At 40.5% G+C, this 27444-nt stretch overlaps 2 protein-coding genes across 4 annotated transcripts in view; both read right to left on the reverse strand.

Annotated features, from left to right (window-relative positions):
* eif4g3a (eukaryotic translation initiation factor 4 gamma, 3a) overlaps positions 1-4752 on the reverse strand; it is a 48024-nt gene extending 43272 nt beyond the window's left edge. For both annotated transcript variants that reach the window (XM_087175987.1, XM_023414026.2), the window contains exon 1: positions 3847-4752. In XM_087175987.1, coding sequence (XP_087032113.1) covers positions 3847-4010 — 164 coding nt within the window. In that variant the 5' untranslated portion in view covers positions 4011-4752. The remainder of the gene's footprint in view (positions 1-3846) is intronic.
* A 670-nt stretch (positions 4753-5422) lies between these two features.
* ece1 (endothelin converting enzyme 1) lies at positions 5423-26897 on the reverse strand. Of its 2 annotated transcripts, XM_087175988.1 has the most exons (19): positions 26747-26897; positions 19830-19916; positions 17611-17749; positions 15381-15593; positions 15108-15232; positions 14826-14972; positions 14301-14366; positions 13791-13979; positions 13476-13618; positions 13111-13225; positions 10344-10454; positions 10149-10247; positions 9891-9968; positions 9685-9788; positions 9253-9363; positions 8246-8313; positions 7910-8100; positions 7228-7323; positions 5423-6434 (listed from the first exon to the last, which is right to left on the reverse strand). In XM_087175988.1, the coding sequence occupies exons 2-19, from the start codon at positions 19914-19916 to the stop codon at positions 6258-6260; spliced, it is 2259 nt and encodes a 752-aa protein (XP_087032114.1). In that variant the 5' UTR covers positions 26747-26897; the 3' UTR covers positions 5423-6257. The 2 variants fall into 2 exon arrangements, with proteins under 2 accessions (XP_087032114.1, XP_023269783.1); XM_023414015.2 differs by lacking the exon at positions 26747-26897 and having other exon boundaries at positions 19830-20454.
* Between the last annotated feature and the right edge of the window lie 547 nt (positions 26898-27444).

Here is a 27444-nt window from a genome sequence, read left to right on the forward strand (position 1 = left end):
TTTGAAGAGTATGTCTACACTGTATATACAGTATGTAGTCCATCAGCAGCCATAATGTTGCACAGTCTGCTGTGTATCTCTGACACACTGCAATGGTGCATTAAAAACTTGAAAACTACCGCCCAGGCTTCCTGTTATTTAGTCAGTGACCAACCAGCCATAGTGGAAGCAACCTCGTCCATTTTTTTCTTCTGTGAAACTCTTGACACAGCTCTTTGAGGAAATCTTGATGTTGATCTTGAATTTTGATGGAGTGTATGTTGACTTGTGTTGCTGAACGGCATGTATCAGACACACGCGATACATTTTTATATGAGCAAAAGTACGCTGACTGAGAAATGAAGAATTCACTGCGTGCCTGAGGACAACGGCCCACAAAATGAAGCACTTATTTGGCCGCAGTATACTTGCATTGGTGCATTTGTAAAGCAAACCATCAGCTCTTGCTCTGACAGAAATATTAACACAGTTTTGGCAAAAGCTGTAGCACTACTTGCTGACAAGTGGTTGAGAATATTCTGAACTCCACCAGCACTGTTACAGCCTCATTGCGTGGGTGAGATGGATCTCCAAATGCAGAGTTCACTGTAAATATCAGGCACTGTAAGAAGTTCAATGCAATGTGAATATAATCAGAAAATGTCCGTTTTTAACCAGTTACTTGGTGGATTTAAAAAGCTTTGTCTATAGTAAATACAGACGCATGAGTGAAAAAATCTATCCAAAGACGTGTAAATGTCGCTTGAGATAAAAACAATAAAACACTGGCAGAGCTCTGACAGTGTGCAGGATGTCTTCTTCAACAGGCCACTCCCTCTCTGGAAAGAACAGTCCAGTCCTGCATGCTGGCTCATAACAACTCAGCAGTTTATTTATAACATCCCACAGTCAGTATACTCATGAGAATATCTTCTCATGCAGGCTGCACACACCTGTCCTGAAATATAGGACTACTGTGCTGTGTGACCTACCAGCTGGGTCCATACATGACGTAGCTACACCTCATAACTAACTCTGACTGCATTCCTGGCTCTCAGCTTACATTAGACTTCTCTGCTCTTTATTGGCAAAATTTGTCATTCCTTTGTCCAAAGAGAAACAGAAATCATGAAGACAAAGAAGTAAAAAACATTTGGAAAGTTAAGAGATAGAAAAAGTAGTGAGCCTCTTCAAAGGGAGATGAAAGTACTGTGCCATGAAAGCTGAGGGGTTGGAAGGGGTGCCCAGAGAGAGGAGCAGGGGAAAATGGGGAGAAGCCCTCAGTTTTCTCAGCTGGGCCAGCAGTGGGATGAGGTGAGCGATGGGGGGATGGAAGGAAATAAGGGAGGGCTAAAGCAGGCTGGGTGACCTGGGCCTTTGTTGGCAGATGGTGGGAAGCACCACCTTGGCCTCTCGCACTGAATGTTAAGCAGCACTGCCATTGTCTGGCAAGTGCAGCAGCAGACGCATGCGCTGGGTGTTTCTCTGGCAACCAGGAACAGAAACAAACTGCCCCCCCTGTACTGCACACATACACGCCTCACCATCCTGCCTCTGAACCCCTGTGCATCTTACGACTCCACAATCATACAAGCCAACATCCTCCAAGTGGGAATTCCCATACACCAGAAGCCCAGGCCTGACGGAGAGTTACATGCTCCTGCGATCCTGACCTCTGAGGTCTAAGGACAGTGAGCGGTCAGACAAGTGGTGATACTTATATGGTCTGTTTTCATACTGACATGAAAATCAAATGCTGTGTGGTCTAGTGCTGTAGTCACTACCATTAAGGTGATCTTTAAACACAGTCAAACTGAGACAAAGCTTACTAGTTTAAATTTTTGTATTAATTTACTCATTCAATACATTCTTACTGTTAACTCCCCACCTACTGCAGAGATGATTATGTAATGCAAGAATAAATCATATTTTATTATACTGAAAGACATTCCAAATAAAATATTCTCTATTAAAATGGCTTCAAAGTACAGACACTTCTTCAACACCTTGTCAACAACAAAACTAATGATTAATTTCATAAAAGTTATCTCTAATCTTTTAATGACATTTTAGAAATTTAGCAATAAAAATTGAAGTAACTGCAATTGCTCTACATGGCTATCTGACGGCAGGTTTGTCCCTGTCCATTTAACAAGGACACCGGTACAACTACATTGGTGAATCATTGGACACAACTCCATCAAAAGGGGTCAGAAATTCCATAATGTGATACAAAATCAGACTTGTCACTTTAATCAATGATAAAGTTAAGCTAAGCAAGAGTGATCACAACAAACCAAGAAGGCAAATCAAATGTTTCAATCATGTTTCCTGCTTTAAAACAGAAATATTTACCATTATTCTAGTCATTCCTATGTATCCCTATTCTTTACACAAGACATTAATTAAATGGAAGGGTGCAGTTCTGTACTCGACTGGTAGACACAGGCACGTACAATCATACAGCTAAAAGTAGGTTAAGCAAATTTAACAGTCATTTCAAAAGCCTGGAGAGTCAGAAGAGGACACGGCACAACAATAAAGGGGCCATTATCTTCTGTGTTGTTTGATGTTCTCATCTAACTCTCTCTCTAACTCGAGAGAGGGGTTTCATACTGCCACCTGCCATAACCAGCTACTCACTGCCCCTTACAGATGTCAGGAACACAGGGCGGCTGTGATCATGGGTGGCAGGAAATCAGGTTGAGACATCACACCCGAAAGCTAAGCCACAACAGAAGCTGTCAGATCACAAAAGACACATCCCTCTGCCACTGACAGACAGGAGATGTCAACCTAATCCTCTGTCTCACACTACTGCCACCATGCTGTAAATAAAACAGGAGGTGACATAACTAGTGACTTCATTCCACCAAAAGTAGGATAGAGTAATACTGGTCTAACTCTGTGTAAACTCAAAGGTAAAGGAATAATCTGGGGCAGTGGCAGCATGAAGCCATGACAAGCCCTAGCCCTACAATCCATGTTAAATATTTGCAGAAAAATTTCTGAAAGATGGCAGATGATACGTGAAGCAATTCGAACATCAGCTGATGGAGGTTTAACTAAAGCAAACATTATTGTAGCTGAGAAGACGTTCATGAAACTGACTAGTTACTTTTTTAAATTGCTAATCTATGCAGGCTATCTGGGCCAGAGAGAGCTCACCGGCCCAGGCACTAACAGGCCCGTCAAGGTGCACAGGAACACCCCTTCAGAAGCTAATATTATGTGAAATGGGCACGAGGGTGCAATTCTCACAAGCCGGGCCCTGTCCAGACTAGCATTAGCCCCAATTATTAAGCAACCGGTCGTTTGCCTGAAATGGATGAAGCTTTCCTGCTCTGCGACGTTGCAATCACCGACTTGTGCACTTGCTAGCCATAGTGGCTACTCTTAAATTAGCTGGCTGATACTGTAACGAGGCTAATGCACCTTGCTAGCAACCAACGATAACTGAACAAAGCCGGCAACCGGTGCAGAAACCCTCATAGCTTGCCGGTGATGAAGCTTTCCTCTACTAAATATTGTCATCTCATTTGTCATTAATATATAATGTCACCATATTCAAATGACACCCATGTTTAAATACAAATGTAACTACAGCCAGTACTGTAGCGTCAACTCCCACAAACCAAACTGACATTTCCGTTAGCTTTGACAACCGGCTTGATAGGCTAATGTTAGCATGCTTAGCTAGCTAATTGTCCCCTCCCCTCCCAGCTCCCTCCAAACGAAACCATCATCCCCGCATCCAAGCCTTTAATATCTATCACTAATAAAACTGAAATATGTGCTACTTACAAAAGTGGAAGTGAAATGCATAAAACCACAAGCCATTTCCATGTTACCCAAGTCAAAGGATACTGAGGCGGTGGTACAGCGCCGGGCTGAGGAGCTGTTTGGGCTCCCGGCGGCAGGGACCCGGGGGTCAGGGTAGCCCGCAGTTGGCTCGACGGAGAAGGGACACTTCCAGGTCCGCTAACTGCGACAGCGGCTTGTTTGGGGACCACTTTCGGTGGCAAACTCATCGCAAAAAAATCAACAAATAAAAACAATACCTTAATAAATACTGATACAAACAACGCCTAGCTTGCATGCATTGAGCAAGCGTAGTAGATTCTTGAAGCAGGCCCCAAATCCCTTTAACGTACTGGGATAACGAAGCTCGAATAGCAACACAAACGTCTTTTTTTTCATGGAAAGTCGCTGTTCGGATCAGCGGTGCTATTCATGGGGACGGTGGGAGGTTTAGCCTCCCTCGCCCGTCCGGAACCTCTGCGGATCCGGCTCGGTTCGTTTCTTTCAAAAGAAATAATCGCCACGATCTTCAGCCTCCCTCGGCGATCTACCTTTTCTTCTCGACAAGTATGTTTTCTATCATTTTTTTCTCACAGAGATGAGAGACTTCGCCAACATGGCGTTGCGGCCGCTTCCAGCAGTCCGGGCAGGACAGATGATTCGGCAATTCTCGGCCAGTTACGGAATCGCTCGGCTAATCAACTAACCTTCAATCAAATACAGATATCCAAAGCATAGTTCACGTTCATAATGTTTCCGAAATACTGATTATTTTCTTCTTCTTTTTTTGGTCGTTTTCAAGTCCACAACTTATGGCATCAAAGTCCGGATTGAAAGGATTTTTTAATCGATAACTAATACATTTTGAAGCAAAACAATGCAAATAAAATATAAAAATCTAAAGTTGCATAAATGTTTCTAGTAATTTGCATGTGTGAATGCCCTTCTTCTCCTTTGGCGTGTGTGAATGGCCAAAAAGCCTTCACATTCATTGACCAGCTATGGTTGAAGGCTTCTATTCTGCACCAGCTGCAAACTATACGACTGACTTGTGTGCTTACAGCACCATCTACCGTTCTTCTGACTGTTTCGCACCCACAAGTCAGCGCGACATTCTCCCATTAGATTTACTGTAATTACCTCCCTCAGAGAGGTTGTTTTCAGCCGTGTCTGTTTGTTGGTATTTTTGTTTGAGTACTTTACAAAATTAAGTAATTTGCATCAAACTTGGTGGAGGGATGGGGGCTCGAGCCAGGAAAGAGGCCATTACATTTTGGTGTGGATCCGGTTAAAGGGGCAGATCCAGGAAAAAAAATATTTCCCTTTCCTTAACATTGCGAAGTGGTGCATTTTTCGACACTTTCTCAGGAAATATTTCTTGGGTCTTGATGTTAATAAAATCTGACACATTTATGGTTATGACATCTATGAGTTTGTTGCAGATCCAGATAATAATCTTCATCTGATAGAAGATGCTCAGTGTACTTGTACTTCTTATTAACAGTAAGTAACATGGCACCAGCAGCATTTAGTAATGCTCACATCAGTATCATGTAACTAATGAAATTACACAATAACAATAGACAATTCATACAGCTGTAGAGTTGTATGAGTTGTATAATTGACAGATATGAGACAAAGATGTTTTAAGATTGATTTTATTATACAAAATAATGTGATGAACTCTTATTCATAAAAACAGGTATGGCACATTATGGCTTAGCCTACATGACCAAGTTCTCTGGGGAAAAAACAGCTCATGCTTTAATTTGTTGCTGTGAATTTCTGAAGTCTTTCATTTTGTTTCTGATTTGTATTGGTCTTACATTAATAGAAATACAGGATACTGCTATGGTGACACCAGGTACAAAAATGACTTTGTTTTTAAACACAAATATGACCTCTATAAAATGTAACTCTGACCAGATTGTACACAAAATGAAATATTGCAATGGCTAAAAGACAAACTGTTGTTGTCCATATGTGAACCAGATTTTCATCTTCCATTAGGTTAAAAATCTTGCGTCTTCTGTCATATAAAAATTTGTGACCATAAATAAAATACAGTAAAAATAAACTGGAGCAGATCCAAGCACAGTGAAGAGTTACAAGAAGAACAAACGTCACTTGGCTTATTCATCACTTTATGTGACAAACAAGGCGTTTGAGAGTGGTTCCCCCAATTTTTATAACCATCGATTGGGTTTCCAGTGTTCTAAAAGCGCATTTATAACTACATCTAACTTCAGAGTTTGGGAAAAGCTGTTTGCTAAACCAACAGTCTTTGTGGAAAAGCACTGAAGATTACAATCCTCCATACAGAGCAGGCACATTTTGTCCTGATCAGGAGCCTGGTTAGCATTAAGTGGTAAGGCGTTAGGAGTTTCCTAGTCCAGAGAGACATTGCCAGTATCTCTAGCTGTTTCTCCAACGTCCATTTTGCTCCTTGCTGATAAACAGCACCAAGAAATGAGGCGTTACCAAAGCTCACACTTATGTTTAGGGTTCATGGGAGCATCAGCTTTGCAGCCAAAGTGCTTTGAGAATTCCTGTGAGTTGGAGATGGTGCCGATGACTCTATATCGTGACGGGCTGTGAGGATCTGTGATTAGGCCTTCGTGCGAGCTCTCAGGTGTCCTGACAGAGCACCATACCTGCAAAAGTAATAAAGGATAAACAGACACAATAACAGAAATTAATTTTCCATGTGGTCTTTCAAAATTATTTGCTGATTTCTATGAAGAATTATAAACAGTAAAGAGACTGGCATTATTTTTTATCATTTCTTGGCATTACAGTTTGTAAAATGTTTTTGAGGTAATCTATTTAGAATTTCTTGTCCTTGAAACATTTATCTTATTTTTGGGCAAGTTTTTATTCTGATACTTAACTTTAACTCCAGTCAAAAATATGTTTTTCTTCTTCTTCCTCGACTGTGATGTTTGAGCTTCACTGTGCAGAATGATGCATGTGCAGAGTCTGACACTAGAAGTTTTCATTTGCCTACCTTAAACCCTGAGTTTAACAAGTGTACATATGAGCAGGATTTTGTATTATCACAGCTTTTTTCACAGTCCAGTGTGCACCTTGTGTCAAGTGGAAACTTGAGTCATCCAGCACATATGAATGGGCTTTTTCAATTAAATAGGAGACATATTGTGTTCTGCAGCTGAATGGAAAATTGGAAATGAACAATTTGTATTTTCATAGATTCTGGGTTCTTCAGTGAGGGAGAAAGAGCAGCTGTAATTTTCATTCATAACAAAGATTATTCAGTTACTCTTTGTTGAAAAAAAGATATGAGAAAAAAAAGTATTATACCAAGCAGAATATTTTCATGTCTCAAAACATGTCTGGAGACGTTTGACATACAGTAAAAACAGGAGAAGTATTAGCATATCGACTGTTCGATTAAAAAAAAGAGGATATACTGTGACTGATACACACCTGGGCAAATCCTACAAAAAACAGCTGATGGTTCGTCATTCCCAGGGCAGGCAGTGTGGCCTCCTCACCGTTCTTTTCGATCCAGTTCATGTAAGCCTTCAAAGCAACAAATGATCACGTTACACACATGCAATCGCTGTTTTGCTCTGCACATAGAAAAGCATGCAGTAATACAGACCAAAGAAAACAAAAGATCAACTTGCGGCCCTCTACAATTTTCTCTCTGATTAACATATGTGATTTGCTCGTCTCCTTCATACCCTATGACCTTTCATTACATGGAAAGAATGCGTGCATGTGAAGAAGTAACCAGAGGCTGACGAGGCCACTTATAACCACCTGTTGCATTTCCAGGCTTCACTGTAAACCAGACAACCTGCTTTTTCCAATACAGATTAATGAATGCGACCCACAGCAGCCTCGACAAATCGACTAATGCTGAGGATTAATCTGAGATCTGTGTGATAGTTTTATGACCCTACAAATATGCACTCTGATGTTGTTTCTTTGGAAAGCAGACAGTTACACTCTAAAGTTTTCACAATAATCTAAACACTCTTGCACCAGCAGTGAGTTGTTTGTTTACACCAGTGACAGAAAGCTATTTCCCTCATGTTGAAATCTTCCTCCTCGCATACAGAAAAGATCCAGGGTGAAGTGTGCTTCATATCTGATGTCACACCTTGTAGGCAGCTTTGAGTCCACCATTGTCAGCAATGTTCTCCCCCAGAGTGTGTTTTCCATTCAGAGGCTCCTGGTTGATGCTGTAATTTCCGTACTGCTCCACCATGCACTGAGTCTGCTTCTTGAAGGCCTCCACAGAAGAGTTCTTCCACCAGGGACGCAGGTTTCCATCCTTGTCATATTCCCTCCCTGTTTGTATAAAACAGCGGAATAAAACTGTGTTCTCTGCCAAGTTGTGCTTCCAAAAATTTTTTGTTAAACCTCTTAGTATGAGAAAGTCACATTAATACTCTGAAAAGTAAATTGATTTAAAAAAAAAAAGCTTTTTACAAACCTTGGTCATCAAAAGCATGTGTCAGCTCATGTCCCATGACTACACCTATTCCACCGAAGTTCAGAGCTCTGGAGAACACACAAAAAGCTAGAGTTACTGCCTTGTGGTTGTGTGCCTCCACTAACCAGCCAAGTTGGAGGAAACATGATCACAATCTCCCCTTCCTGAGTTACAGCACTGAATAATGGCCAGAAGTGTTTTTGCAGAACTTAACGATGTTGCGGTGAAGTTGACCTTTGACCATTTGGATATAAAATGTAATCACTTCATTATTTTATCCAATTAGACATTTGTGTCAAATTGTGTCATAATTAGCGTATTAATTCTTAATTTATAGCCAGAAACATGTTCAATGAGGTCACAGTGACCTTGACATTTGACCTTTGACCACCAAAATCTAATCTGTTCATCCTTAAATCCAAGAGTGCTAAATTAGTTTAGCTTAGCATAGAAACAGAAACAGAAACAGCCAGGCTGGTTCTGTCTGGAGTTAACAAATTCTGCCTACCAACACCTCTAAAGCTCACCACTTAACAAAATATATCTTGTTTAATCTGCACATAAACCAAAGTACTTTACAGGATATGGTGCAATGACTTTCTTAAGTCATACTTATGATAGGTAGGTATTGTAGAAACACAATGGTACTTCAGTCTCATTGGCAGCCTATATCTACAGTACACCACAGGACTCTACTGTTTATATACTATACAGTGTTTGCTTGCTCAGCTGCAGCAAATGTTAGGATGCAGTTTGCACAGAATGATGAGGATGGATTTTTTTCCCCCCAACATCTTTAACACTGAAAACACATTAGGAGTGGATCTCCTAATAGCCACAATAAACAGAGGGAATGATAAGAGTGTTTCTATGGGTAGCACAATTGAGAACCTATCATGTGTGACCATTTTCCATTCTACTGAAAAATAAAGTTGTTGTCTGTTCAATTCTAAAGAAATCTGTCAAATGCGATTGAGCAAACTTAAAGTGCGATGTGGGAGACCTACTTCGGCCAGGATCGACTATAGAACGGAGCCTGAAGGATTCCTGCAGGCAGAACCATCTCATTCTTGGTCGGGTTGTAATATGCATTCACCGTCGGTGGGGTCATGCTCCACCTGCAAAAACAAGGAACATGGAGCCAGGCTGACATCAAGGTCACAACAAATTCAGAATATTGATTCTGCCTGGTCTGCTTTGCCAGGCTGACTACAGATCAGTTTGGAAGGCATGGGGACCCTGATCTGCCCCCCTCCCCCCATAGCCTAATTAGAGACAAGGATCAGCTCAGCAGAGAGAAGTTGGTTGCCTAGGAACATTTGTGGATGGAAGCAGTATTCTGCTGAGTCAGTATAATGGGATTGTGTTCCCATCAGAGCGTGCGACCTTCTCTCTGGTAAGAGGGGGGCTGCGGATGAGGGTTAAAGGGAGCAACTCACTGGTTTCTGTTGGGAGTTTTCCGCAGCTGGTCTGCAGTCACTCTGGCTGAGAAGTTGTAGTACTGCATGACATTTTGGAAGTAGAACTCTGATACCACCTCGAACTAAAAGAGAGAGGAGAAAAGTTCAGTGTTTTAATGAGACAAAATTGGACATTATGTGACAAAATGGTTTAGGACATATAGAACAGTTCCACGATCACCTACATCATTGAACACTTTGTCCAGCTTTGTGGCGTTCATGATGAACTCTGGATATCCGACCATGTTGTATATTGCATCTGCCTGTGAAAGATGACGTTTAAGAAAAAAAACTGTAAAAGACAGATTTTCACACCAGATGGCAGTGCTGCATTTCTCAGCCAACAGAGCACAGAAACAGTTCAACAGTTCACTCATTTCAGGTGTTAATGTATCCTTAAAGCAGCAGTAGGAAAGACACACACAGCAAGATCTCTCTCCCACCTTTTCTTTCGCTGCTTTCTTTGTTTCTGCGTCCATCCATCTCACATACTTCAGGCTGTCCTCAAACGCCCATTTTATTTCTGCAACCATATTTTCAGCCTGAAGCCCAGAAGAGACAGAGGAAAGTCAGAAGCACATCATCTGACACGGCAGGAGGAGCAGCCATTGTGAGAGAAAGGACTTTGATAAACTTACAATGGCCTTGCTGTCCCCAGCAACGGTGGCTTTGACAAACATGGCTCCAAGAGCAAACCCCAGGGCGCTGTCAGTGTCGCTGACACACAGCTTCCAGCGTGGAGTGCAGCTCTGCAACGTCAAATCATTAACACATCAAGACATGTATACATCCTCATATTCTCTCTCTTCCACAGTTAGATATCATACATCTATTTGGAATGTGGGTTTTTTTTTCACTGTGTCAGTTTTCATTCAGCCCATGTTCTTTGCTTCAGTTAGTCACTTCCTATGATTCCCAGAATGAACATGACTAACCCAGATGAACGTGAGTGGGCTTGCGGCATTCAGCTGTGGGACTCCAAAAAACAGTAGTGATGTGGGGTAATAGTGAAGCGAAAGCTAAAGAGTGAGATCGTTTCTGCTGAGACAACTCACTCTTCAAATACTTCTGTATTTCTCTCTGTATAGCCCTGTGAGAGTTACGTGAGCTGGCCAATCTGTTTTTGGTGCATTGTACGCTGGGAAAGATGTCACCCTCTTTTTTGTTATCTCAGGCCTTTAAGATATATATACAACAATACACAAAATGTTAACTATAACTGCCACTGATTAATCAATACTTTTCAATAGACCTAAATCCGATGAAATAGAACACTGAAAGATCCAAAAGAGCCATTGTGCTGAAGATTCATCTAAAAAAGAACACAAGAGAAAATGAGAAAAAAAAAGGGTTGTGATCTCGAGAAATTCATGACCCTCTATGTCCCCCTGCTTGAGAAGCAACACTGGGCTGTTATCCCTCTGTGGGCTGCGAGACACAGTGTTCCCTGTACAGGACTGAGTGGTGTTTTTATGTAGACAAAATGTCAACAACAGGGCAGCACACATGCCAACTCTTGGCTAATTTACACTCAAAACTGAAGTTATGTAAGCAGGCCGCCCACCAGAACAGCAACAGCGGAAGTGGACATGAATGACATGTGGAGTGATTTCAATTGAGAAAAAAAAGACTGATGCTACATGCTAATTTAAAAATGGCAATTTAACTTATTATTGGTTTAGTCTTTGACACTACATTGAGCCTCAAAGACCAAACAAGACTAGAAAAGCCTTTGATTTGTCATAGATGTGTTTACATGTTTTGCTATTTTCTGCTAAAATCAGTGTGACTGTTCAGCAAAATTACTTTTTTTGTGATCAAATATAACATAATGAAAATATTATCTAGTTTTCATGAAGTTTTTTTATTGTATTCACACATTTAGTAAGATTGAAACAGTCAGTGATAACAAACACACAATCCTGGCTCCATCCGTCTTAAAACAATAACTTTTACATCTAAACTTCATTTGAAAATGTCACATCCAACCAGATATTTCACTGACTGTAGGTAAAAAAAAAAATCCCTATATGACAAAGTTATTATCAGGTGAAAGGAAGGACGAGGACAAATGGCGCTGCACGTATACGTAGATAAAAATGAACAAGGTCACTATGAGGAAATGAGGAGTATTCTGAGCAAGCAAGGTTGTAAAATCTACTTAGGCACAGATGGAAAAATTGAGACAGCTGCACTCTCACATTAAACAGATACACAAAGAGACAGACATAGAAAGTTTTAGAATTGTTGTTACAGCTTGACCCGAGTGGAAAACAAGGCAGAGGAAACAGGATCTTGCTCAGATAAGAGCTGCGGTCACTGGAGCCTTCACAGTCGAACAGTTATCTACTGAGAAGGAAGTACAACTTACTGCAGAGTCAACTCCATGTAGACTTGAGAACAACACTAATGTCTGAACATCTTCATCGGCGTGTGTAATTAAAGGGTCAGTTCATCAAATTTACAAAAGATTATTGTCTCATTTACCTGTAATGTAGTGGTATGAGATTGTTTTGGTTTGATTAACTGTGGATTTAAGACATCTGTCTCACACAGTCCTGCCTCCACCCCAACACAATGGAGCTGAATGGAATTTTGTTTGTGGTGCTCACTGCATTGAAAAACTACACTTTAAAAAAATTCCACAGCAACGTCTCTGCCCAAAAAACAATGCCCTTGTCTACTAGGACTACTTCCAATGAAAACTGTTCACAATGAAGCCGGGTCACTGTTCCTGGAAAGTGGAAATGTGTTGAGCACATATCTCCGTTAAACCTCTTAAGTCCCAGCTAAGGAAAATCAGGTTTCGTGTTTACATGAGGTTTAACAATCAGGTTGCAACAGAAAACCGACATTCAATTACTGGCTGATAATTTACAATTCTTGTGAAGTCTTGTCACTTTGAAGGGAAAATGCTGCTTCTCTTTTGGTGCCAATTTTGCTTTATCTGCGTTCACTAAAAATTAATCTTCTGCTGAGTATCATCCACAAGAACAAGAGTCCAAGTGAAAAGCTGTCTAAACCCAGCTGTTTGGCTTTGGGCCATTTCCTCTGCCAGTATATACTGGACTTCCAGAAAGCCCACATATGCTGGGGCCAAGAGGACTTTTCCTCATGATTTGACTAGTTTTTATATGGATGGTAACAATTCAAATGAAGATTTCACTGTTGGTTTAAGTCAAAAAGCAGTGAAACAATGACCATGCATCAGCTGAGAAGCTTGTATTCAGTTCACAAACATTCTAAAAATACATTATCTGGATGAGAATCTGCCTGCAGGTCAAACATGTACAGTATGCTGCTTTTTTTTACTTTTTATCTGCTTGATCCCGCCTCTGTGTTTGATTCTATCCGTGTCGTGCTGGATTATGGTGATTTTGAAAGGCCTAAATCTTCCTCTCTTACCTTTTTGGTTCCATACATGACCTCAAGGAAGCGCTGCTCAGCATCCTGGAACCTCTGGTCCAAAATAGAAACCATCTTCCTCACCACCTTCATTATCATGTAATTGTTGAGTAGGCTGCAAAGAAAATATCGAATTAATTTGTTTTGCTTTCTATTGTTCCTTTTAGTAGGATGGTGTGTACTTGTATATATGATGTAAACAGTGTACTACACAGAGTAGTTTAACTCCTCCATTCTATTTCATTTATTTTCCTGCATCATCATAATTCAGAGCGAACAGAAATGTACAATGCTACACATAGCAACATACAGCCTGTATTTCATATGTAAATGGAAAAACTATTGAGTATTGCCAAGTATCTGACCTTTTATTTGTTTTAGTTATGAGGTCAGAAACTTTATGTAGGTATTCCTTGGCATAAACAACCACTGGCTCCGACTCGTTGATCGGCACAGGAGCAAACACTTCTGTGAGGTACGGCATCCAGTCCACTGCAGGAGCCAGAGTCTGCACACACACAAAAACAAACACGGAGACATGTTGAAATAATAACAACTTTCCACTTCCTTTGGCATAGCAATATAACAGTCATGATTTGTAGAGTATAATTGTCCGAAGTACTGTCTTCTGTTTTCTCTTGTTTTATCAAGCTGATAATATCAAAGCAGGAGACACTCACTGTCAGGTCCTTGGCCTCCATCTTATGGTAGATGAGCTCTTCGTCCCTTCTCTCCTCCTGAGGGACCGTGATGTTGGCCAGAGTGGTTTCAAAGTCCACGATCTCTTCCATCAGCGACCGAGACGTTTCCTTGGAGCCACCCAGAAGAACTCCTAACTCCACCAGGAAGTTGAGGTATGCCGTCAGATACTGCAAAGTCCAAGTCGGCAGAACAGTGAGGTGGGGGTGGGGGTGGAGTTCGTGTGTGTAATAAATTTCAATTAGGAAAGTAATCCTAAACTATGCAAATACAACCAACTAGGGAGAGTCTTTCCCCTGAAGCTGAAATATTTCTCTTTTAATATTTCTTGACTTCCTTTGCAAATGAGCAATGAGCCTTTGGATATTCTCAAACTCTAACTCAATTAACTTTTTCTTTTCTGTCCTCATCTGCGTCCAACTTTGCCCACGCAATTTGAGTTTAACTCCTGTGACATCAGTGTAATGCTGAAAACAATTTGTTCACGGTACCTTTTCGTTCGCTGTTTTGTTGAGGTAGTAATCCCGTGAAGGCAGTCCCAGGCTGGATTGATCCACCTGGAGTCAAGAGAAATATCCTATGACTTTTAGCTCAGAGTCCATTTCAATACTCACAGACGGCCTTTTGTTTTCATTCCTGTGTTACAAGCATGCGGGCTAAAAGCAGAAGCTCACCAAAGATCATATCTTTACCATTTGTTACGGTCTCAAGACACCCTACAAAGGAATGAACTCTCATGTCAAACTGCCAGTGTGAATCTAAAACCACTATGATAATGAGTAGATCGTCTCCAGGATGTCAGTAAAGATAAAATCTATAACAGCTGCTTGCATTGGATGGAATTTAATGGAAGAATTTAAATGTGACTCCCAGTGTGTTGGGATGTGATCTGTGTAGGAGCGCTGTCTGAGACGTGATTCTAGATAAATACATACAATTATATGGAATTCTTCGAATCCATCAAGCCTATTAAAACCAAATAAAGTCGCCTGCATATAAATCTCTGACCCTCTCACCTGGATGATGTTACTGTTGGAGTTTTTGGAGTCTGTGCTGACAAACACGGTGAAGAAAGGTGAGGTGCGGTAGTTGGCTGATACTGTTTGCAAAACTTCTTGGAAGTTTTCCTTGTCCCAGGGTCCAGTCAGGGCCCACCCTCCTATCTAAGACAGACAAGGTTTAAGCAGATGCTCAATGGCTGCTGGATGCAAGGAAATTAATTATTTTAATAGAAACGATGGAAGGTTTGAACTAATGAAAGTGTGTGATGTCTGACCGCTTTTAGGAAATAAGCATACCTGGGTGATTAGCTCCTGTAATGGCTTAGCTCCTAATTCCTCTATCTTGGCCTCGTTCATGCAGGCCTGATAATAACCCTGGGCCTTTTCCTCAGCTTTACTCAGACCTTTCATCGTCTTGTTTTCTGCCCACATGAAGACACAAGATACAATGTATGAAAAACAAGCAGTTCTCCGAATGCTGGAAAATGAGCCAGAAAATGACACATTACACCTTTTCCTGGGGTAAAGGCAGCTGAGGACTCTAAACAGAACTCAGACAAGGACCCTTACCTAATAAATGCTTCATTACAAGCATGTTGTGCTCCCAGAGGTTGCTGAAAGGTCCCCAGCGGGACTTGCCCTCAGGGAGGGGGTTATTCTTCACCCAGCCACCACAGGCAAAGTTGTAGAAATCATGGCAGGGGTCAATGGATCGGTCCAGGGCTCCTATTACCGCACTGGCCACAGTAATGCATGGCTCCGTTAAGCACAAGCCAGGGTGAGCTACACAAGGGAAGATTAAAAAAAAAAAAATAGAGTAGGTTAAATTCATAGAGACCTCAACTGTACCGGTCCTCTGATGTGGGAAACACTTCTCTTAGTAAAAGACATTTTTGAGGACCACAGTGTATAATCTGAAAATATTTCATGGTAGGACATCCAAATATGCACGCAGGTTTCCAGACCATCTGGAAACTATTATGCTATAAGAGGTCATAGCCAAGATATGCAACCTGGAGAGAATATTTCTCCATGTAAAAATCCTTTGTAAATAATTAGCTGAAATGTGACGCTTGATCTTGTCTTTGTAGGAGGCAATGTCACACGTTAACTATTGTCAGATGATTAATAAGTAGACAATAGATTAACAAATGAGGGTGAAGGAGGCTGGACAGCTTCATCGAAATGATTCAGGATAAGAGTTATGGTCGATCACCTTTGTTTGAAAGGGTTTTTAACTGGCTAGTGGATACATGCCACTGCTCCTTGGCTTGTGTTAGTGCCTAAATGTGACTTCCAAAAATACTTTTTTTCCAGGAACAGATATTGTGCATGTTGTCTAGAATCATTGTAAGAGGAAACAACTAGAGGGGCAGCACAGGGGCTTTTGGCTGATCTGTGTTACCTTTAAACACAAAAGCTGTTTAACAGGAGGAGCTTTAGAAAACCTTCAGTGTTTAGAGAAGTGTAAGTAGTGCTAGTCATTACTGGGCACAGTACAGCTCACCTTTAATATTTTATTCACTGTAAAGACTTTCACCATCTGCCCATATAAGGGTATGAGACAAAGACGGAGACAAAGTTACGAGCAATGACTAGGTTAGCACCCCAAGGAGAATTCATCCTTGTTCCCTTTATTATTTCAAAGTGTGATCTGACATGCGGCTCTGAATTGGAGGAAGTGGCATTAAGTTTCCCAAGGTAAATCTGAGGAAACCCAGCACAGATGAGACGTCGCCTGGATGTGATGGTAAATCCACAAGCCCTTTTTCCATAATGAACAAGCTCAAGGGAGAGATTTAAAGTTGTTTTTAGGCAGCTTAACTGAAGGTGTGGCTTTGGTTTAAAAAAAACAAAAAAAAACAATATAAACTGCATATACTTTATGAAATGCTACAACTCTGTTCTGTAGTCAAAGCTTCTCAGGGCTTACAGATCTTTTTTGAACTTGCCTTTTCCCCTTCAGCTAAAGGAGATAGAGGGTGATATTTTTTATGCCTGTTTTACAATATATTAGTATGTTAAACAACTGCACTTCCCAACAGAGACTTTTTTCAGTCCCTGTTTCGCAACATCTTGGGACAAGATGACTCTTGACTGTTTCTTATTATAGGGAAAACTGATGTTCATTAAAAGGACTAGCTTGCTTATTCCCTTTTTTGCCAAGAGTTAGATGAGAAGATCAATACCACTCTTGTATCTGTATAAGATACCAGCCGGTTAGTTTATCTTAGCACAAAAGCTGGAAACAGGGGGAAGCAGCTAGCTTGGCTCTGTCCAACGCTAACTAAATCCAACCTTAAAGCTCACTGATTAACACATTATATCTTGTTTATTTAATCCGTACAAACAACAACGTCTAGAAACAACAGTTTGCTGGCTAAAAGATAATCCAGCACATTAAAAAAGGCGTTTCAGTCGTTCTGCAAAGCTAAGATAACCGCCTCGCGGCTGTAGTTTCATATTCACCACACATACATGGAACTGGTACCTATCTTCTCATTTGACTCTCAGCAAGAAAGCAGAAATGTATATTTCTCAACCTGCTGAACTACTTCTCAAAGCCTTTCTCCTTTATGTGTGTGTGTTTTTATTTTATTTTAGATTATTCGTCTTTTTGGAAAGGTTCCTTTGTTTTTAATTTGATAACACATTGAAAAAAACAACATATTGAAAAAAAACTAAACAAGAGGTAAGAAACTGAGTTTTAAATCTGGAGTCACCTGGTCAGAATACTTCACACAGAGCACATGTGTTTCTCAGTGTATGTCGCAGAGTTTAAATAGAACTTTGAACTCACTCTGTTTGTAGAAGACCCCAGTCGTGATGAGAGATATAAACAGGCCAACAGACACGACACACACTAAAAACAGCACCCTCTTCTCTCTTTGTGTCCTGTGTGGACAACATGTGTGACCACCGCCGTGCAGCAGAGTTACCTGCATGAACAAACAGGAAAAAAAAGTGCTTAATTTAATCCAATTCAAAGTGAATATGACCATTCTGAAGAAGTTTAGTGCGGTTAATAGACACAAAATGACTTAAAAATCTGCTTTATAATACATAAACATAGGCGCTTAACAATGTTACTGTGCTAAACTAATGCACTGCGGAAAATATTCTCAGGGATCTGATGACAGGTTTGGTTTCAAAGCAAAGTAGCTTTTCAATTACGCCCCTTTCAACCCTCCAACACAGAGAAGGTTACGCATTCTTCTATTGTTTCCTCGGATCTAATTTAACACGCACTCATAAAGACCATTTTCCTTTTGACCCAGATTGGGAAACAGACACAATAATCCTGTTTTAACCATGTCTGATGCTTTTGCTGTTCACTTGTAAAGAATGAGGAAATCAACCAAAGAAAATGACCAAGCACAACCAACAGAAGTCACAGGTAAACTCCAGATAAATAGTGCAAAGCCTGCCAGAAAACCAACATAAAGGATTCAAAGGTTGGAGGAGAGTTCAGGCAGCTTTGTGGTTACTGATTAAACATTTTTTTAATCAATGATTTGGTGCAGTGGATCTAACAACAGCAGACCCTGCTCCTCCACATTTGCTACTGAATGATGCTTTGAGGCTGCCAAGGAAATTTATTTCCGACAGGACTGATTCCAGGGGCCACTCACAAATCTTTCTCAGGCCACATTATTACCCTGGTCAGTCTTTGAGTATCCCTGCTGCAAATTAATGCCAGTTCTACCTCACATATATCCTGTTGAAGTCAATTGCCCCTCAAGTGTATATATAAGGATCCGATTTACTGCCATTAGCTTGGATGAGAGTTCAGCAGTCAGACTAAATGTGACCAAAGCAAATGCCAAAGCCACAGTGGCTTCTTAATCCCAGGAGCTCAGCAAATTTGGTTGGTTTGGACCTAAACTGTGTTTCTGAGTGTAATTGAGAGAATCCCACAGCCAAGCCTGAGCACTTTCCAACTGCAGTTCATCACACTCTGTGGAAACCACAGTTTATTACCTTGAAAATCACAGCAAAAATGATGAAGACAGAATCATGTTAAAGTCTCGAATTCAAGAACCCTGTCTCAAATCCTCAGCTATATTTCTAGTCAAATAATATATCTGAGGAATGACTGCACTGCAGAATCTCACTTCCTTGTTCTGAGGTTCAGAAGCAGAGTACAGGTCCTAACAGTCTATAAAGACTGAAACAGATATTTTACAAAATCCTCAGAGAAACCTTTTTTTTTATCATGCCATCTTTTCAAAGCATAAGTAACAGATACAGGAACAGAAAATGCAGAAATCACTTCTCTAAAGATTCTAAGTGTTAACAGTACACACACAAGATTGTGCCAACATTTTGATGTACCTGTAAACTGTACAAAAAAAACCCACCTATACTAGGATGAACTTCCAGCGACACTGTGTGCGCACATGTTTGCGTTATGCTGTTCAAGGCAAAGAACACTCATCTGCTATCCCAGCTAGAATAATTTAATTGCTGTATATTCCCTATTAGCAGTAAAGCTAATGTGCTACAATCATTAAGCTTCTTCCTTCTTCACAGTGCAACATGATGGAGACAGGAGGAGGACTGGACACTGTATCAGACGCATCAGCCAACAGACCACATCCCATTAAACCAAGTACTGTTTCACGTACAATGTTTCAACAGAGACATTTATTAGATTGGGCAAACGCATGTTGAGCTGATACTGCAAAAATTATTTTCACACTTGAATTTGAATTGCTTCCTCATGAATTGAGCTGAATTTTATATCCACGTGCCACAGTTCTAACATTTCAAAACATCAACTATGACAACACAAAATTAGTGGATGCTTATCTGCAATCAAAGCCATTTTTAAAGCTGCGTCTTTTCTTTTAAAAGTTAAGATTTCCACATGACAGCAGTGTTGTTTTTCATAAAGTGTGAACCCTTAAAATCCCTGTACGTTTTCCAATGTGCTGTATATATACATATATATATATATACACAATGCTGACAGTAACCCATTTGTTTATTTTTAGCACAAGATGTTTACATGTTTACCTGCAAGGGTGAAGATGGGTAGATGTCGTCACCGGTGGAGTCCACCAGGTCTTCCTCATCCAGCGTGGCTCGTTTATACGATGACATCTGAAAAGTCAAAAGCAGAAAAGACTCTCTCAGTGCTTCCATGCTCCTTCAAGCACCTCTCCTCTCCCACTGATGTGTGTGTGAGAGTGTTTTGTGTGTGACATCTATTCCTCAGCAGTCTCTGGGGCTTCAGGGTAGAATTTCCCTCTAAAGTCCGTCAGGAGGAATCTGGTTTGTCTGGTTGGAGCTCTTTCACCCATACACTGAGTGTGGTTACAAAGAGTGTGTCAGTCCTCTTTCACAAGCATGTCTCTGCCCCCTTTCAGCACCAACAACACCTCTCAAAGCCCCCACGGCGTCTGGCAGATACCCCCGGGGGGGGGGGGGACGTCACAGCAACAACAACCTCCTCCTGAAAGACCTTGTAAAATCTCCTTGTGGGTCCTGTGTGGCTTCTTCCAAGGCAAACTTTTCCTGGACTTCCTCCTCAGCCTAGTCAGTGCTAACACGGCACGAGAGAAGACGGAACTAGTGAAAAACAGGAAGGAGCACTGACTAGAGCGACTTACATGACTGAGAGTGTGTGGAAGTGATTGTGATTGTGTGTGTGTGTGTGTGTGTGTGTGTGTGTGTGTGTGTGTGTGTGTGTGTGAGAATGCCTTCACCAATGTGGTTTCTGTTAGATTTTGGGGAGTGAACCTTACAGTTGTAGTCTACACCCAAGGTCTTTTCTATAGGACATGATACACTTGTGGGAGGAGCCTGAAGAAAAAAAAATCCTCCTCCCACTACATGCTTGTAGTGGCTGTCCATGGTAACGGTTACCTGATAGGCATGACAGTCAGTCCTGTTTAACCCCTCACCCACAAGGCCACTAAAACATTCAAACAGTGCATTTTAAATAGTTTGCCCCTCATTTAATGGAAAAAAAGTCAGTTAATTCAATGGCTCTTTAAAAAATTGTTAAGAAAAGCTAAATAAAGTGTGAACAGATAACTAGCAAACTCAGCTAACTTAATATAACATGACTGAAAACCCAAGTTAAGAATGTGTATGGCTGACCATGTACATGCTGTATTCTTAATCATCTTCAAATATATTTTAAAAAATCTAAAACAATCTTGTAAATCAATAAGTTTTAATATTCAGTGTTAACTGCAATAATGTCGAGCAAAATAATATCAAAAGATGCTAACCAATATAGCTTTGTATTCAGCTTTTAAATGGCATTAATATAAACAAAAGGCCTGCTGCACACCGCATGAACCCTTTAAAGATACCATCTGTGATCCAGGTGTAAATACATTCAGCGATCCACCAAAATTTCACACTATTCTGCTGATAAACAGATGGTGGTGGGAACACACTAAGAAACAGGGCATCACTGAAGAAGATGAGCGCACGCTCTCAAACAGGGGCGAAGGAAATAAATCCAACACATTTGTCAGGCCTCAAGGATGAACACAGTTGCAACGATTAGTCGATTAGTCAATAAGTCGATGGAAAGATTAATTGGGAATTAATTTTCAGCCACTTTTCAAGCAAAAGTGTCACAGTGGCTGTTTTTTTTTTCCTTTGTCATATATGATAGTTTATGAAATATAAATTTTGAACAAATCAGGCGATGCCAAAGTGTCAGCCCGGGCTGTGGGAAGTTTGAACTGCTGCCTTTCACTACTTCTTTACACTTCATAGACTAAATGAGTAATTGCTTAATCGATAAAATGATCAGCAGGTTAATTGATAAGGAAAATAACTGTTTGGTTGCAGTCTTTGATGCACACTATGCATTTTATTAATGCACACTGAATGTAAACAAACTTTTTTTAGCAAGAAAATTCCATGGGGCACCTTCAGCAAAGGACATACAGCTGAGACTTAGCTACATTAGATTGTTTAAACCTGATTCTTACACTATCACCAACACTGAAAGAAGGCAATGATTAACCTCAGCTGTCTGTCTGCCTGACAGAAATATGGCTGGTTTCTCAATACAGCACATAACAATGCAGAGGTGACTGTGGAAGGGAAGAATCCTGACTATATTCTTTCCAAGTGAAATATTTTCACCATACATCACATGTGTTGCCAGAGTAGCTGCAGATTGCCTTTGTTCTCTCAATACAATCTCAGTCTCTGTCCTTCTGGACATTTACCGTCATGCTCTGGCTTCCATCTTCCCATGTTAACATCCACTGAACACAAGACGAACCAGCGTCTGAATATAAATGTTTACTGGATGACGCTGGATTAGACCATCTTGTAAACAAAGCCAGAGAGCGGTCCATTCGCAGATCCATGATTTATTTTATTGCTCACTTCACGTTTCACGTAAACATGCCACAGAGGAGAAAATCGTGCTCCCACCACATGCATTCCAGAGAATTCCAGGAAAACCAAGAGCACAGATTCCTGTTAAATCTTGTTTTCTATCAGACAAGATGCCGCAAATCAAACCCCATAACTATGGGAGGAGGGGATTGCTGATGGCCTCATCTTAACCTTAAAACAACAATAAATAATATCATACAAATGTCCAAACCCTTCCTGTGCTGGTGTGTTTTTAAGCTTTGTTTAACCCAGCAGCCAGGTGGCAAAGTCACATTATCAGCTTATAAAAGAGACTGTTGGGACAAAACATGGAGGACTAAAGTGATGAGAGATGCAGAGAGACAGACGGGGAGGGGCAGAGGTAAGGGGACACCAATTGTTTTTAGGACACCTTCAATTACACAAATGGTTTCAAATGACCTATAGCTAAAAGCAAAAGTCTTAATGGGAATATTGATGTTTGACATTTTCTCTTCACACACACACACACACACACACACACACACACACACACACACACACACACACACACGTGCACACACAGTCACACACAGCATTTGTACCATTGATATTTAACTACAGTTCATGACAGGATTACAGCTGCTCCACTTAACAAAAACAAGAGATGAATTCACTGAATTACTGTTACACATCAAAAAATATCCCCGATTTGATCATGTGGTCTGCAATGTTGTTGCACACGCACACATTCCTCATCGCGCGTTCACTGTTTTTGACTTTCCTGGCATTGGGGTGCAGCACATGTTGTCACACTGACTGTTTTCCCTTTCCTGTTCATGATATTTGGTGAGGAATATCAGGCGTTCCTTAGGAAATATGCCCATGACCTTTGTACCTGATCTAATGCGTCATGATCTCCACCATAATATCCTCATCTGCATAATCCTAAAACTTGGAATCACATATTAGCACCTAAAATCTGAGGTCAACAGGATGCCATAACTTGCTGGTGTGGTAGTAGGGTGAAAGTTCTGTCAGATAACATCTGTAAAGACTGCAGGCAAGAGTTTGTGTTGATGCCCTGGATTTACTGGAAGTCACGTTAAGTGACAACTGGGAGCCATTTGAAAAGACAAAATGATGCAGTTCTCATTGGCCTACTAATAGTCTGTGGTCAAGGTCAGTTCTGGACAGTTTGGAGCAAATCTCCTATTGTGTCCTACAGGGCATGAAGATGTCTTCCCACAAAAAAGCTGACAGTATGAAGGGTCAGCATCCCACAATTCTGGGAAGTGATGTGAGGCCACTACCTTCGAGTGAGGCTGTAAACCACAAACATGCGTCAGTAATTCGTCACTGATCCCTAAAACCAGACGATTATTTGTAGCGCGGGGGCATTCCTCCAAGAATAACTGGAGTATGTTTGTGTTTGGGATACAGTGCTGCATGTATATGCAGCATACAGTGTTTGACACTTTTTTTCTGAAGAAAAAAAAAAGAAAATCAGGAGAAGAATTTATAGGAGAAAACATGAAAAGGAATAGTATAAAAAAACAAACAAGCTGAAAAGACATCGGTGGAAGGAAGGAGACGACAGATGATTTACCGGCGTGTTTGACGTAAGCTGGCAGTAAACACATTTTTGCATCTTAAAAAAAAGGTGGTTCATTAAACCACCGTGAAAAGCCACATAGATGCTTGGTCTAATGTGGGTTCAGACCACAGAGGATCAGTAATTGAAGATTACACACCAAAAACAATCTTAGTGACAATTTGAGCCTCAGAGTCAGTGTGACAAGTTACTTGACCTCTGTGACAGGAGGCACATTTCCGCTGAAATACAACTTCTGCTTTTCAGTTGTGACTGATATCGTGCTTGTAATGATTGTAAAAATAAAAAAAAATCAACAACTTCCTCTTCAAGTGTGAAGCAGTAAGTATCACTTAACCCTTTTCTTGAATCCCAAAGGAGAAAAGCGAGGTTTAGAAAACATTCCAGAAATACCACAATGCCATGTGTAAACATGACCACACTTCAACGCTTCTCACTACAAGATTAAACAAGCACATTACAAAGGGTTTTGTCCTATTCAGCATTATCTCATCTGAAGGTAAAGTGCACACACTGCAATGCTGCAACTGCACACAAATCACACACAACTGTATTTTGTGTGGTGGTTGTTTACTAGGACACAAGCTGACATGCACTGTAACCCTTGACCTATATGTGACCCAGTGCCATGTACGGTATGTGCTTGTGTCTCTACGTTGAGCGCATGTTCATAAACAAATGAAGCAAACAAAAAGATGCAGATGATAACTCAAAGAGTAGACATCACTAAAAGCAGCCGTGGGCCACCGCAGCTCTTACACAGTTCTGTGTTTCTGTCTGAAGGCCACAGATAAAGACAAAATTGTCTCAGGCTTTAGCTCCTAACCTCTGACATCAAGACACCACTGGAATTTTCTCTCTTTCCACAGCACAGAGACGTTTCCTTTGGAGAAAACACCCTGATAATGTAAAATGTTAACAAGAAAAAAAAAAAAAAACTATTTTCCCAGGCAATCAGCTTTTCCCTCCTCTGGAGCAGGATTGTTAAACTAAGCCAAGGGACTTTTAGCAGAATCGTAACACTTCTGGTTTATTTTTAGTTGTGTGTGCGCCTTGAAAAAATAAATAAATAAAATAAAGAGCTTGCCTCTTTTCTCACGTGGTTATTAATATGCAGGCTGCAGCTCTGAAATTCTTGCTTGGCAGAACACACCAAGTCACTCTCCTATGTATGTTTCAGGTACTCTTATGTGCGATGATCAAATGTCATCCAGTCAGGTCCTATACCTCGTCAGGCACAATAGTGTATATTTACATTACATTCTTATATAAATCAATATATTTCAAAATACTTGATGTTTGTCTCCCAAAAGTGATTTAAAGTGCGTGAGAGGAGGTGAGGATTACAAGGAGTGGCACATGGAAGCTCGCTCACAATGAGTTCTTCAGCCAAGGCACAGACAGATAACAGGAGATTACCTGTTCCTGCTGTTGTTATGGCACCCTGCAGCACACTCATGATCACACCTAGGTAATGAATAACTGCAGAGTAAATCAAGCTGCCTGAGCATGACAAATCCAGAGTCGTGTGCTCTTATTAAACCAATCGATCACTCAGGCATCGCTCGTGATCTGTGTGCTCCATGTCTGCAGAGTAAACAAGTTCACTGTAGCCAACTGTTTGATTAAGCATTCAGCCAACTGGTTTGAATTAGTAGCATTTTAACTGCCTCGTGAGTTAGAACAACAGATAATAAAGCATTTAATTAAAAGGAAAAGACGATGATACAGAGTCAGATGACACAACATTTCTTCCCGTGACAAGAAGAGTCTTCGTGTCTTGCCTTGCTGACCTTGCAGCGATGTAATCCACATTTTGGCTTTAATAAATTACAGCATCTTTGCCAAAATCCAGAAGCTGTTCTCACTTTAATTTAGTTGCTTTAATTTCTTCTTCCTGTGAATCACTTTGCAGCTGTAGCTTTTAAGTACTATATATATATATATATATATATATATATATATATAAAGAAAGCTACAATTTTTCCTCCCCCTCTCAGCTGATTAACAAAACGACCCCTTGTTACTGTATGTTTTGGGTGAGCATGTGTTGCTTAGCATGACCGTTTACTTTAAAGAGACACTCAAACGAACCATTACATGAAATTCTACGTCTGCCACTGATCCGCTAAGTGGGTTTATGTTCAAAGTCAGTTTGCTTTTTGATCGATGATCTCTTTCGTGTAGTTGCTCACCACCTCCCCTCCAAGCCCCCATCAGATAAATTAGCTCACAACCATCTAAAATAACGTTTAGACAGTGGAAGAAGAAATTTATTTTATGCCTCTGTGACCATTAAAATCAGGCAAAAACAAATGTGCAACTGTCTTAGAGTTATGTTGGTTAAGATGTGGTTTTGGTTGCAGCTACTGTATTTATAATCTGAAATGTTGAACAGGCCACTGTAAATAACTGAAATCTTGGGTTGATGTTGACTATATCATTCACTTGGAAGTACCCTGAGTATATGTGAAGCTTTGATGGGAAAACTTTATGGGTGTCAAAATTCCTACTAGGTTACACAGGACGTTTGTGAAACGAAGATGTGAAGGAAAAAAAAAAAAAAGTTAGATGTATTACCCAACAAAAAGATTGGTAGCACATTTCATAAGTAGAGCAAAGCAGCAAAACCCCAAGTCCCAATTGGGAAGAGATTAAAACACAATGCAGCAACAATAAAGTCACTGAACGTAATGCGAGGTCCCGTAACTGTTATACAGCAAACGTTGCATAGCCTGTAGTTATGTAAGGAATATATTCAAAGTTAATTTACTCGTTAGGAAATGTACTTTCATGTCAACAACGGCACACAAGCCAGCAATAATCAATCCCAGCGTAGAATTGAGCACATGTGATGTTGTGTCAGATATAAAACACATTTCAAAAAAAAAAAAAAAAAAATTTCAACCTAATTTAACGTTTCATGATTGACTTAAACAGCATATTTGAGTAGGCTATGGTTTGTAGTCAGAAGACACGTTCTTACCCTCCTGTCAGATGGTCTTCCGCCGCTGCTGTTGTTGCTCCCGTGTGCTTTCTGACCGGGGGACAGTGAGTGAGTCTCAGCTACAACAGCCAAAGACACTGCGCTTCACTGTCAAGATAGTTCCCTGAAACTTTCTGCGCTACACCGGAAATCATGTCGCACTCGTGCAAAGGTTCCTTACGACAGCAAAAAAAAAAAAGCACTGTAAGAGATGCGGTGATGATAATCTAAAGCTGATCTCTCCGGATGTTCTGTGTCTTGTGAAAAAGCCAGCAACCGTGATAAAAAAAAAAAAAAGAGCTGCCTTGTTTTTCAGCACATTTTTATTTATCCAACTAGCTAACAGATGACCTACCTGACCGAAAGCCTTTGTTTGTAGCACATTTATGATAGCGTTAGTCCATTTTTCTTCTTCACCTCACTTGGCAGAATGTAGCCTACTATCTTATTTTTACAAACATTTTGTGGTCTTATACAAACCCATACAACTACCTGTCTCACTTTAAAGCACTTTATTTAGTGCCACAGTTAAGTAGCTCACCCTAGCAGTCAGTGCCAAATAGGAGTTTATTAGAGTAATTTACCTTAGTAACAATTTTGTTAAATTACCATTACTCTAATACTGGAGAATTCCCATTGTATGGATTTTTTTAAAACTTTACTTTTCACTGCTTTGGTGTTAAAAGTACCTATATTTA

The sequence above is a fragment of the Seriola lalandi genome, unplaced genomic scaffold, assembly GCF_002814215.2.
Source record: "Seriola lalandi dorsalis isolate HSWRI2012SDOR001 ecotype SW California unplaced genomic scaffold, Sedor1 jcf7180002054520, whole genome shotgun sequence".
In the NCBI taxonomy this organism is placed as follows: domain Eukaryota; kingdom Metazoa; phylum Chordata; class Actinopteri; order Carangiformes; family Carangidae; genus Seriola; species Seriola lalandi.